The sequence below is a fragment of the Pantherophis guttatus genome, chromosome 1 (genome assembly GCF_059756535.1).
Source record: "Pantherophis guttatus breed Tessera chromosome 1, ASM5975653v1, whole genome shotgun sequence".
In the NCBI taxonomy this organism is placed as follows: Eukaryota; Metazoa; Chordata; class Lepidosauria; order Squamata; family Colubridae; genus Pantherophis; species Pantherophis guttatus.
Window position 1 is genome coordinate 344,720,955 of NC_142063.1, and position 13,385 is coordinate 344,734,339.

General features: G+C 43.2%; 1 protein-coding gene across 2 annotated transcripts in view; it reads right to left on the reverse strand.

The window, feature by feature from the left end:
- Positions 1-13,385, reverse strand: part of VPS53 (VPS53 subunit of GARP complex) — a 72,760-nt gene that overhangs the window by 22,758 nt on the left and 36,617 nt on the right. For both annotated transcript variants that reach the window (XM_087883458.1, XM_087883459.1), the window contains exons 13-17: positions 10,370-10,464; positions 8,790-9,032; positions 7,445-7,595; positions 3,887-3,969; positions 1,867-1,945 (exon numbers count right to left, since the gene is read on the reverse strand). In XM_087883458.1, coding sequence (XP_087739584.1) covers positions 1,867-1,945; positions 3,887-3,969; positions 7,445-7,595; positions 8,790-9,032; positions 10,370-10,464 — 651 coding nt within the window. The remainder of the gene's footprint in view (positions 1-1,866; positions 1,946-3,886; positions 3,970-7,444; positions 7,596-8,789; positions 9,033-10,369; positions 10,465-13,385) is intronic.

The following is a 13,385-nucleotide window of genomic DNA, read 5'->3' on the forward strand; positions in this document are numbered from 1 at the left end:
TCATGTGGGAGCGCCATGTCGCCCCCGTAAGTACCCGCGCGGCTGCATTCTGCACCAGTTGGAGCCTCCGGGTGCTCCTCAAGGGGAGCCCCATGTAGAGAGCGTTGCAGTAGTATTGTATTGTATTGTATTGTATTGTATTGTATTGTATTGTATTGTATTGTATTGTATTATTGTATTGTATTATTATATTATATTATATTATATTATATTATATTATATTATATTATATTATATTATATTATATTATATTATATTATTTTTATTAGATTTATGTGCTGCCCATCTCATTTACCGATTTTTCCTCTTTCTGCAGTTTTTTCCTTCTTTTTTTAACTTTCTTCTTTAACTTTCTCTATTTTTGCTCCTATTCGTATTTCTCTATTTTTGTTTCAACTTGAATACAATAGTTTAAAAAAAAGAGAAAACTTAAGCTTTACAAACCCAGGCTAAATTCACTCAAAACCTTCCGTATTTCTCTCCCTTCCTTTTGGCAGACAAACCCGTGTTCGCACCACCCACAACACAATTTTTTTTAAAAAAAACTTTCAGGCAGATAAAATTCCCTTGGGGGTGAGTTTCAATCTAGCAAATGTTACACCCTTTTTAAATTGCCTTTTGTGGGTTTGAACGTGACAATCATCTAAAAAAAAAAAAAAAAAAAAGCCTCCCGCAGCTCCAAACCCCAATTCTCAAGTTTCAGGTTTTCTCAGCAACTGCGACAGCCTCCCAGGAGCCGAAAAGGGAAGGGTTTGAAACAAGAAAGGAATTGAGCATTTCTCCCCCACCCTCAATAAGACGGGGCCCTTTTTAAACATAAAAATAGTCCCTAGAAGATAAGGGAGAAGAAAGTACTTCCAAAATAATAAATACATTCTCTAAGCCAAGGAGGTGAAGAATCAGGGTTAAATGCTCCCGGTTTGGACCGGATCGCCCGATCCGGTAGCGATGGAGGCAGGTGGTTTCGGTAGCAAAAATCCCATGCCCAGCTGAGCCACACAATCATCAGAGGCTTTTTTTTTTTACTTTTAAAAGCATTTTTTCTACAACCTCTTCCGTGGAAAAAATGCTTTTAAAAGTAAAAAAAAAAAAAAAAAGCCTCTGATGATCGCGCGGCTCAGCTGGGATCGTCAAAGGCTTTTAAAAGAAAAAAAAGGGGTTTTTTTTCTTTTAAATGCCTCTGACGATCCCAGCTGAGTTGCTTGATCCTCAGAGGCTTTTTTTCTTTTAAATGCCTCTGACGATCCCAGCTGAGTTGCTTGATCGGCGTAGGCTTTTTTTCTTTTAAATGCCTCTGATGATCCCAGCTGAGTTGCCTGATCATCAGAGGCTTTTTTTCTTTTAAATGCCTCTGACGATCCCAGCTGAGTTGCTTGATCGGCAGAGGCTTTTTTTCTTTTAAATGCCTCTGATGATCCCAGCTGAGTTGCCTGATCGTCAGAAGCTTTTTTTTCTTTTAAATGCCTCTGATGATCCCAGCTGAGTTGCCTGATCGTCAGAGGCTTTTTTTCTTTTAAATGCCTCTGACGATCCCAGCTGAGTTGCCTGATCGGCAGAGGCATTTAAAAGAAAAAAAGCCTCTGCTGATCAGGCAACTCAGCTGGGATCGTCAGAGCCCTTTGAAAGCTTTTTTTACAACCTTTTCGCCGAAGAAAAAATGGTTTTAAAAGTAAAAAAAAAAAAAAAAGTTGGCCATGCCTACCCTGTCACATTACCCACCCCCCACCAAGCCACGCCCACAGAACCGGTAGTAACAAATTTTAGATTTCACCACTGTGCAGAATTGGTTAAATTTCTGCACGGAGCATGGATGGGGCTGGCTATAAAGACCATAAAAATCCTTCTGAAATTCCTTAAAGATTTTACTTTGCTCATGGCGGTGAGGGCTGGATCACAAGCGCCGTCCAAATCCTGTACCAGAAGCTGGATGCTGCTGGAAATCACTCTGCAAGAAACGAAGAAAAAGGCATCGATTTTAAGTTTTAGTTCCAGAGCAACAATGACCTGGTAAACGATACCTTCGTTAAGGTACCACAAATTCAGACAAACAATCAAAGACAACAACCTAATCAAGGAATTATGTATGCCAACAGATCAGGAAGTAATTCAAAAAATCTACACATGCGCAGAAATGGATAAATTAACCTTTAGAGCGCTCCATGGCTTAGGACCGGGGTACTTACGAAACCGCCTTCTGCCACCAATAGCCTCTCACCGCCCAGTACGCTCCCATAGAGAGGGGCTTCTCAGGGTGCCGTCAGCCAAACAGTGTCGACTGGCGGCCCCCAAGGGGAGAGCCTTCTCTGTGGGGGCACCCACCATTTGGAACGAGCTCCCCCCAGAGATACAGAAGATTCTGAATCTGCGCACTTTCCGCCGTGCCCTCAAAACATTCCTGTTTCAGCAGGCCGGCCTGGCCTAACTTTCCCTTTATATTGCTTTTTTGATTTTATTTTAAACTGGGATGTCTTGAATTATCTAGGACGAGTTTAGTATATTTTAATTGGTTTTTTATTAACGTTTGTATTACATGTATTTTTATCGTTCGCTGTTCACCGCCCTGAGTCCCTTAGGAATAGGGCGGTATATAAATTTAATAAATAAATAAATAAATAAACTCTGAAATTAAAAGACAAGGAAGACTCAAAATATTTTATAGTATGGAATAGATGGTATAAGTGGATACCACTTCGGGAGTAGGGCGGTATACAAATTTAATTAAATAAATAAATAAACAAACCAAAGGAAAAAAGGGTAAAGATAAGAATTAGGGGAAATGCAAGTAATAATAATAATAATAATAATAATAATAATAATAATAATAATAATAAAAAAAAAAAAAAGCACCGTCAGATAGATAGAATAGGTAAATAAGTCACTGTTTGTATATTTGTATATATGTGTTTATATAATCACATGTACTTAGTATGTTAGTGTAACTGTGGATTGAAAATGTAAATTTTATGAGTGAGAAAATCTGTATATTTTCTCTTTTTTTTCTTGTTAATATTTTTAAATTCAATAAAGTTTGTTTTTTAAAATTAAAAAAAAAAAGAAATTATCAAAGAGGAAAACACGCACCCACAAACAATGACAGGACAAGCCACCGCAGAAGTATATGAACAGAGAGGAAATCCTGCACCCGTCTAACACTGATGATGTTACCTACTTGGGTCATGAAATGTCTATAAGAAAACAAAGAAGCTCGGAGAGCACCTAGGGCCTACAGTCCTTCTCCTCTTTCTCTTCTTCCTCCCTTGTGGGTGACTGTGAGTTCTAGTTCAGCTTTAGGCATGAAAGCCAGCTAGGAGACTTTGGCCCGATCACCAGGAGATAGTGAGTTCTAGTACCACCTCAGGCATGAAAGTCAATTGGGAGACTTTGGGCCAATCACCAGGAGACTGTGAGTTCTAATACCATCTCAGGCATGAAAGCCAGTTGGGAGAATTTGAGCCAGTCACCAGGAGACGGTGAGTTCTAGTTCAGCTTTAGGCATGAAAGCCAGCTGGGTGACTTTGAGCCAGTCACCAGGAGACGGTGAGTTCTAGTTCAGCTTTAGGCATGAAAGCCAGCTAGGAGACTTTGGCCCGATCACCAGGAGACTGTGAGTTCTAGTTCAGCTTGAGGCATGAAAGCCAGCTGGGTGACTTTGAGCCAGTCACCAGGAGACGGTGAGTTCTAGTACAGCTTTAGGCACGAAAGCCAGCTGGCTGACTTCGGGCCAGTCACTTTCTCTCAGCTCAACCCACCTCACAAGATTGTTGTTGGGGAAAACAGGAGGAGGAAGGAGTATTAAAGTGTGTTCGGCACCTTGAGGTTTTTATAAACAACCGTAAGGGATAGAAAGCAAAGAAATAAATTAATTGTCCTGCCGCTGGGGACTTACGTGCTGAAGGTATCCATCTCTCCCATCAGGGTGATTCTTTCAACCAAGCTGTCGTCCACTTTCTCCTTGAGCTTTTCTTCAAGCTGGAGGAACAGAGAAGGAATTATTCCAGAACCCCAGGCCCTAAACACTGATGATGTTACATAGTTGGGTTATAAAATGTCTACAAGAAAACAGGCAAGCTCAGAGAGCCACAAGGATTTCACAGTCCTCCTCCTCTCAACAAACCCCCCTCTCTTCTAGCACTGACGATGTTACCTAGTTGGGTCACCCACAAGGTCATTAAGTGAATCTGGCTTCCCCCGTTGACTTTGGCTTGTCGGAAGCCAGCTGGCGAGGTCAAAAGAAGCGATCACATGACCCTGGGATGCTGCAACCACTACTGGCTGCCAATCACCTGATTCACGATCATGTGACAGCAGAGACACTACAATAAGTGTGAGGATTGGTCATAAGTCATTTTTTTCAGCACTGTTGGAATTTTGAACGGCTGTTAAAACGAATGGCCATAACTTGAGGACTACCTGTATCGCTAGCCAGAAAATAGCAGAAAGGCAAATACAGTCCTCGACTTAACAACCGTTCGTTTAGTGACCGTTCAAAGTTACAACGGCGCTGGAAAAAGTGACTTAGGATCGTTTTTCACAGTCACGACCGTTGTAGCTTCCCCATGGTCATGTGATCAAAATTCAGACGCTTGGCAACTGGCATGTACTTATGACAGTTTTGCGACCGTGAACCCCTTTTGCGACCTTCTGACAAGCAAAGTCAATGGGAGACCCACTGATTCATTTAACCACTTGGTTACTAACTTATCAACTGCAGCGATTCACCTCCCAACGGTGGCAAGACAGGTCATAAAATGAGGCAAAACGCGCTTAACAGATACCTCACTTAACAACAGAAATGGTGGGCTCAATTGTGGTCGTATGTCGAGGACTACCTGTATGGGTGTCCTTGCAGATTACTACTATAAAACTATGTCAAAAAGACAAATAAAAAACTTGGAATAACCACCCCCTCCTGATCCTCAATTCGTATTAAAATTCCTTCCCCCAAATTTGCAACTTGATAGTAAGATATTAAGAGCCTTGATAGTACAGTGGTTTAAAGCACCCTGTTATTGACACAGCTGCCTGCAATTTCTGCTGGTTCGAATCTCTCCAAGGCTCAAGGTTGACTCAGCCTTCCATCCTTTCTAAGGTAGGTGAAATGAGGACCCAGTTTGTGGGGGCAATAAGCTGACTTTGTATAAAATATACAAAAGAATGAAGGCTATTGCTTAACGCATTGTAAGCCGCCTTGAGTCTCCGGAGAAGGGCGGCATATAAATCAAATTAAAAAAAAAAAAACTGTCCTCCTTTGGCTGTTAAGCATCCTGACTGAAGGTCAGGTTTCTCACGAGCCACGAGGGCTAGAAACTTATATAAATTATAAAAACAATGTTACGATATGTGTATTAAAAATTAATATGTATCAATCCATCAATTTATTTATTTCTTTGACCACTAGCTGTAACAAGATAAAAACCTGCCAAATGTTAGTAATGTATGTTAAAATGTACAAAAATGAGTAAAAACTTTAAAACAGTGTTGGAAATGTTGTAAAACATTAGGAATCAATGATAAAATATTCTGTTTAGCGGTAGCCTTGTTAATTTCCCCAACACTGTCTCCTTGTCTAATTTACATATACTTGAATATTCATATTATTTTTACTATATTATATATAGAATTTTAACTATTAATTATCAATGATATAATTTTTTCACTTTTTAAGCACGTTATGCATTTTTTTCTTTCAGGAACGTATGTATTTCCATTCCAGTTATTTTTCTCTTTTGTTTCTTTCCGTTTTCTGTTATTATGGGAGCAACATGGCGCTCCCGTGTAACACCCCTCCTGCGCGAGCTGCACTGGCTCCCGGTGGTCTTCCAGGTGCGCTTCAAGGTTTTGGTGACCACCTTTAAAGCGCTCCATGGCTTAGGACCTGGTTATTTACGGGACCGCCTACTACCACCAATAGCCTCCCACCAGCCGGTACGCTCTCATAGAGAGGGTCTCTTCCGGGTGCCATCAGCCAAGCAGTGTCAACTGGCAGCCCCCAGGGGGAGGGCCTTCTCTGTGGGGGCACCCACTATCTGGAACGAGCTCCCCCCGGAGATACGGAGGATCCCGGATCTGCGCACCTTCCGCCGTGCTCTTAAGACCCTCTTATTCCAGCAAGCCGGCCTGGCCTAATTTTTTTCTCCCCTTTCTTTTAAATTTTAAATTTTAATTTGTTTTAAATTTATTGGGATTTTAATTGTCGTGGGCCAATATTATTTAATTTGGTTTTAAATTGTTCTTAACTTTTGTATTTCTGTATTTTATCTTGTGCCTGTTCACCGACCTGAGTCTTTCGGGAGTAGGGTGGTATACAAATTTAATAAAACAAACAAACAAACAAACAATTATCTAAAAGCAATTTTAAAAAAAAGTGCTTGAAACTCAATGGTTTCCTTTTGCAGATGAGATGGTATTTCAGCACTCTTTTTGGAGGCCTGGAACAAGACTGGATAACAATAGCAATAGCACTGAGACTTACCATATTTTTCAGAGTATAAGGCGCTCCGAAGTATAAGATGCACCTAGTTTTTGGGGAGGAAAACAAGGGGAAAAAAATCTGCCTCTGCCTCCCAGCAATTTGCCTTCTTGCAGCAAACAGCAAACAGCCTGGTCAGCTTCAGCACAGCCTGATTTAGAACAAGCAGCTGATTGGCAGTTGGATCGGCCTCCCAGAATTCTGCCTATCAGCTGTTCCAGGCTGTGGGGATTGCCACCGCCCATCACCCCCATCGCTGCTGCTGCCTATCCCCGCTGCTTGGAACGGGCCAAAAACAGGACGCGCAGAGGCCGAAAATGGGGTGCGCGGAGGCGGCAGCAGCGATGGGCAGCGACGGCAGCAGCAATCCCTGCAACCTGGAACAGCTGATTCCGGGAGGCCGATCCAACTGACAATCAGCTGCTTGTGCTAAATCAGGCTGTGCTGAAGTTGAGCAGATCATTTGCTGTTTGCTGCAAGGAGGTAAATTGCTGGGAGGCAGAGGCCAAAAGTTGTGGGCCGGCGGGTGGGCGGGCTTCGGCAACATTCACTGTATAAGACGCACAGACATTTCCACCCACTTTAGTGGGGGGGCGGGGCGGGAGGGGGAAACGCATCTTATACACCGAAAAATATGGTATATACTGCTTCACAGTGCTTTACAGCCTTCTCTAAGCAGTTTACAGAATCAGCCTATTGCCCCCAACAATTTAGGTCCTCATTTTACCCACCTCGGAAGGATGGAAGGCTGAGTCAACCTTGAGCCTGGTGGGATTTGAACTGCCAAATTGCAGGCAGCCGGCAGTCAGCAGAAGTAGCCTGCAGTACTGCACTCTTAACCACTGCGCCACCAAAGCTCTTATACAAAGCTGTGATACCAGCCTCAAAGGTGGTATGGTATCCCCGTTTTCCCGCCAATTTGCATGTCGCAAAGCCCCAGGGATCTGTCTCGGAGGACGGCTGAGGTCCCCTTACCTGCTGGGTGGTCGCCAAACAATATTCGGCCGTGCTCAGAATGCTACAGATCAGGCAAAGCTCCTCTAAGGTGAATTTGGCCACCTCCGAACCGTCCTTCTCTTTTAGTAAGCTGGTAATAGTCAGGCCGCCGCCGCTGGTGTTCGTGGTCCTGTTGCGGTCGCAAACGAGAATAATGATTTATCCAACTTCCTTGCCGCTGTCAACCCTGAAGCTGACCTGACCGAAGCCATTTTGGTCCGCTTCAGTACTGCCACACTGAGGGATAGGGAGGGGGGATTTGAGATAGAAGGATTTTTGTAGCCAAAACAAAATATTTTCTCTTGAGAACCAAGGACATTCTCACACCTGGTCGAAAGAAGGCGGAGTGGTGCCACCCGGTTGACGGACAGCACGGTGATTGGACCATGCGACTGATTGTTTTGAGAAAGTGGAAAATCTTTTTTACTTTGAATATAGTGAAAACCACGGGAGTTTTCAGAGTCGGTTTTTCACCAGATATGTGCCAATATGATACTTCCAATAAAAGTAACCTTTGAGGAATTCAATTGCCTCGGAGTCTTGCTTGCAATGGATGTATTACTTGGAAGCTTGACAGCCACACAACTCCCGATCACTCTGGATGGGAGTCACAACATCAAAAACATCGTCCTCGAATTACAATCTTACGACGGTCATATTCGCTTAACACTCTGTTGAACACCTACTTCTCACAGTGCTGTCTAATGGCTATGTGTAGTTACCCAGGTAGTGTGGCTGAAGTGATATTATTTATCCTACTTGTTATCTTCTTTATTCCCCCTTTTATTGGTATTATTATTATTTTATTGTGTCGCTTTACGTGTACGCTGAGAGCTTCTGCACCGAGCACAAATTCCTTGTGTGTCTAATTACACTTGGCCAAATAAAGTACAGGTAGTCCTCGACTTACAACCACAATTGAGCCCAACATTTCTGTTGCTAAGTGAGAAATTTTGGAAATGAATTTTGCCCCATTTTACGACCTTTCTTGCCATGGTTGTTAAGTGAATCACTGCAGTTGTTCAGTTAAGAATGCGGCTGTTAAATGAATCTGGCTTCTCCATTGACTTTGCTTGTTAGAGGGTCGCAAAAGGGGATCACCTGACCCCCCACCTCCCCGGGACACTGTGTCCGTCATAAATATGAACCAGTCAAGCATCTGAATGTAAATTAGATGGGGATGGTGAGGCTACAACAGTCGTAAGTATAAAAAATAGGTCTTAAGTCACCCTTTTCAGTGCTGTTGTAACTTCGAAAAGTCACTAAATGAACTGTTGTAAGTCAAGGACTACTTGTATTCAATTCAATTCAATTCAAAACTCACTTGGGTAAATTTCCGGAGAGGATCTTCAAGGCGTATTCCCGCAGATATTTCTGGAATATGGTAGTTAAGGCGATCATGGGCTCCCCGGTGCTGAGCTGCGAGCATTGGACCATGCACTTCTTGTAATAGACAAAGAGGTCGGCACAGCTGGGCAGAACGGCCCCGCCCTCATCCATGTTCGGCTTGGGGGGTCCCTGGGCTTTGAAGTCCCCCACAAAGCGGTCAATGAGCTCTCCGAGGTTTCTGATGACCCACGAAAGCAGAAACACAATTTGTTTAAGAAATATACAATATGTCAATTCGCAAAGCATCCCTGGCCTGCTCTCGAGTCGCCATAGGCAAGGGGGATGGGAAAACAGCGAAGCAGCACATTCCAGACATATCTCTCTCAAGGCTGTCTCCCAGGGTTACCCACAGCAGCCGGAGGGGAGTGATCTCTACAACCAGCAAAATTGCTCCGTTGGCGAATGTGACTGATGACACACCCTGGGGGGAGGGAGGGAAATAGGATCAAGATTGGGTCGTAAATTACATGGGGTCAGAGCTGGCTGCACTTGGAACGTGTGGACATGAAGCTCCTAATGGATGACTGGATTTCTTTTGAAGCACAGCTGGAGGCTCATGATTTAATGAGGGCATCCATCGGAACTGACGCAATATATGTTTAGGAAAAAAACCCCACCCCTATCCCATTTACCTATTAGTCTCTTTTTATCCTTGTTATTTTTGTTAACTTTTAATGTTTGACTGCCCAATGTTTTTAATGTTCTGATTGTTTTATATTGTGCTTCTATAATGTTGTACGCTACCCAAAGTGACTTGACAGTGACATGGGCAGCTTATAAATTTAATAGATGATCGATAGATGATTCATATATAAGACACAGATAGATGATATGTAATATTATGTCAATTGCATCCTTAACTCTTAATTATATGTTATAGTTCAGTTATAGGTAATCAGTAACAACAACAGAGTTGGAAGGGGCCTTAGAGATCATTTAGTCCAACCCCATACTCAAGCAGGAAACCCTGTACCATTTCAGACAAACGGTTGTCCAATCTATTCTTAAAAACTCCAGTGGTGGAACGCCCAAACCTTCTGGAGGGAAGTCTGTCGCTAAGCGAGACATTTGTTAAAGTGAGCTTTGCCCCATTTTACGACCTATCTTGCCACCGTTGTTAAGCGAACCAGTGCAGTTGTTCGTTTAGTAACACAGTTGTAAAGTGAATCCGGCTCGTCGGGAAGGTCGCAAAAGGCGATCATATGACCCTGGGACACTGCAACGGTCATAACTATGAGCCAGTTGCCGAGGGTCTGAATTTTGATCACATGACCAGGGGGATGGATGCTGCAATGGTCGTTAAGTGTGAAAATGGTCATGAGTCACTTTCTTTCAGTGCTGCTGTAACTTTGAACGGTCCCTAAATGAACTGTTGTAAGTAGAGGACTACCTGAAGTATTTTATCACTACTTCTTGAACTCTAGGTCTAGGTTTATTTTTTTCTTTTGCAAGTGAGCCATGCTTTCCGATCCCGCTCTCTGTGTCTGTCCGTCCCCCCACCTGCTTGTCACTCACCTGTCCTGAGATTCAATGTAGACATACAGATGGGGTTCAAAGCACTTAGAAACAATTCCATGGAACGGATTATTTGGAATTTTGGGCTTTTGTGGCTAAGGAAAATAAAAGAGAGAGAGAGATTATAAAACCCAGTACAGAGTCTCAAACGGGACGCAGTGGCTCAGTGGCTAAGACGCTGAGCTTGTCAATCGAAAGGTCGGCAGCTCAGCGGTTCGAATCCGTAGCGCCGCGTAACGGGGTGAGCTCCCGTGACTTCTCCCAGCTTCTGCCAACCTAGCAGTTCGAAAGCACGTTAAAAAATGCAAGTAGAAAAATAGGGGCCACCTTTGGTGGGAAGGGAACAGGGTTCCGTGCGCCTTTGGCGTTGAGTCATGCCGGCCACATGACCACGGAGACGTCTTCTTCGGACAGCGCTGGCTCTTCGGCTTTGAAACGGAGATGAGCACCGCCCCCTAGAGTTGGGAACGACTAGCGCGTATGTGCGAGGGGAACCTTTACCTTTACAGAGTCCCAAGGAAAAGAATGCCACTACAGGTAGTCCTCGACTTACAACAGCTCATTTAGTGACCATTCGAAGTTACTAAAAAGGGGAGTTATGACCGTTTTTCATACTTACGACCGTTACAGCATTCCCCCATGGTCACATGATCACAATTCAGATGTTTGACAACTGGTTCATATTTATGACAGTTTGCAGAGTTCCCAGGGCCATGGGATCCCCTTTTGCAACCTTCTGACAGGCAAAGCCGAAGGGGGAAGCCAGATTCACTTAATAACTGTGGCCAGAAAGGTTGTAAAATGAGGCAAAACTCACTTAACAGTTTTCTCACTTAGCAACATAAATTCTGGGGTCCATTGTGGTCGTAAGTCGAGGCTTACCTGTATCTTGCTTTTTATTTTATTAGTTCCCTCCTGGGCTAATCATTTATATAAAACTAGCTACACTTATTCTGTAATTTCATAAAGAGTTAGGGTCTGGCTAAAAGTTAGTGCCTACTGTTTTTGAGCAACTCAGTGCATTTTAATGAAATACTAAAGAATTTTGTTCTTTGCGTGTGCTTGATTGTGGGGGGGGGGCGACCCAATAAAACCAGCATTAAACACTATTGAATAGTTCTAAAGGAATTTTATTTTCTTTCTCTCCTACGTTTTGGCTTTGATATTGTATTTGCAGTTCCTAATGGATTTTCTCCTACATATGAGATTTTTTGCAGTCTCTCATTTCTTTTTTTTTTAGTTTATACTTTTTTCTGGGTCAATTTATTTACACATAATAGTATTTATCCATTTTTCTTTTATATACATAAGTGCTTAGTAAACAATGTATTATCTCGATGCATTTACTTATACCGTGTTTCCCCAAAAATAAGACCCTGTCTTATGTTTTTTTGAGCCCCGAAATAAACGCTTGGCCTTATTTTCGGGGAGGTCTTATTATTCTGGGGTGCGTGGACCAAGATGGGGCTCCTCTTGTTGTCTTACCTGATTTCCAGCTCTGTGTTTAAATATTTTTGGGGAGGGCTTATTTTTTTGGGGGGGGAGGCTTATTTTAGCGCATGCACTCAAAAGCCTGATTGGGCTTATTATCAGGGGATGTCTTATTTTTGGGGAAACAGGGTACATAATCATAATTTTCAATTTCTAATTTCTACCTCTATTGTCTAACCATTGATTAAACAAATCCCATGTTAAAAAGTATTCTGTATCTTCTTTATCCTTAATGTCAACCTATCCATTTCTGCACATTCTAGTATTATACTCTCTTCTGCAGGTATTTCCTCATTTTTCCAGTGCTGTGCAAATACAATTCTTGCTGCTGTTAAGACATGCAATATTAACATGCAGTCTTAATGGGTGTGTAATGATCACACGACCATGGAGATGCTATGAGGGTCTTAAATGCGAGGACCGGTGGTCGCTTTTTTCAGCACCGTTTTAACTTCGAACGGTCGCTAAACGAATGGATATAAATCAAGGACCATATAAGCACTGAAGGTAGTTATAACTAGCCGCTAAACAAATGGTTATAAGTCGAGGGCTACCTGAAGATAATATTCAAGATGTTTATAACTGGTTGCTTAAAAAACGGTTATAAACTGAGGACTTACCTGAAGAAAACATCGAAGGTGCTTACAAGTAAGGTAAGTGTCAGCGTTGCAACGCTGACATAGAGAGAGCAGAGGAGAGCGAAAGATAAACTCTGAAACTTTTGCCTGCAAAATCCCTTTGAAGCTTGGTTGTCGTGGAAATCAGGGGAGGGGGCACATTCCTGAGAAATGACGAGGAAGAGAAGTCTGAAGAATGACTTGGAAGACAGCCAATGAGAAGCAGAGAGTTGGGGATCGGAAAGGGAGGGATTGGGAGGCAAAAGGTCAGTCTTGTCCACGCGGAGTCATGATACGGTGGCTGAGCTCAATTAAAGAAAGATTTCCTTAAAGATTGGCAGTTTGGAAATTCATTTAATTTTGAGATAGCACCGCAGTCTGACAGTAAGCACCTTACTTGTAAGCACCTTTTTCAGAGTATAAGATGCACTTCCCCCCCTCAAAAGAGGGTGAAAATTTGGCTGCGTCTTAAACATCTAATGTAGCCCCGCCCACCCGCCAGCCCCCACCCATCAGCTGTTTTTGGCCTCCACGCGTGGCGTTTTTGGCCTCTGCACACTGTTTTAGACCTGTTCCAGGCTGCAGGGATCGCCACAGCACATTGCCGCCTCCGTGCCTCACGCTTTCGGCCTCCGAACATTCCATTTTAGACCTGTTCCAGGCTGCGGGGATCGCCACAGCACATCCCCGTTTTTGGCCTCCGCACATCATATTTTCAGACGGTTCCAGGCAGCGGGGATCCCCACCGCTGCCGACCCCTGCTGCCTGGAAACACCCAAAAACATGACGCGTGGAGGCCAAAAATGTGAGGCACAGAGGCGTCGATGGTCTGTGGCAATCCCTGCAGCCTGGAACAGCTGATTGGGGATATTCCAATCAGCTGCTGGTGCTGAATCAGGCTGTGATAA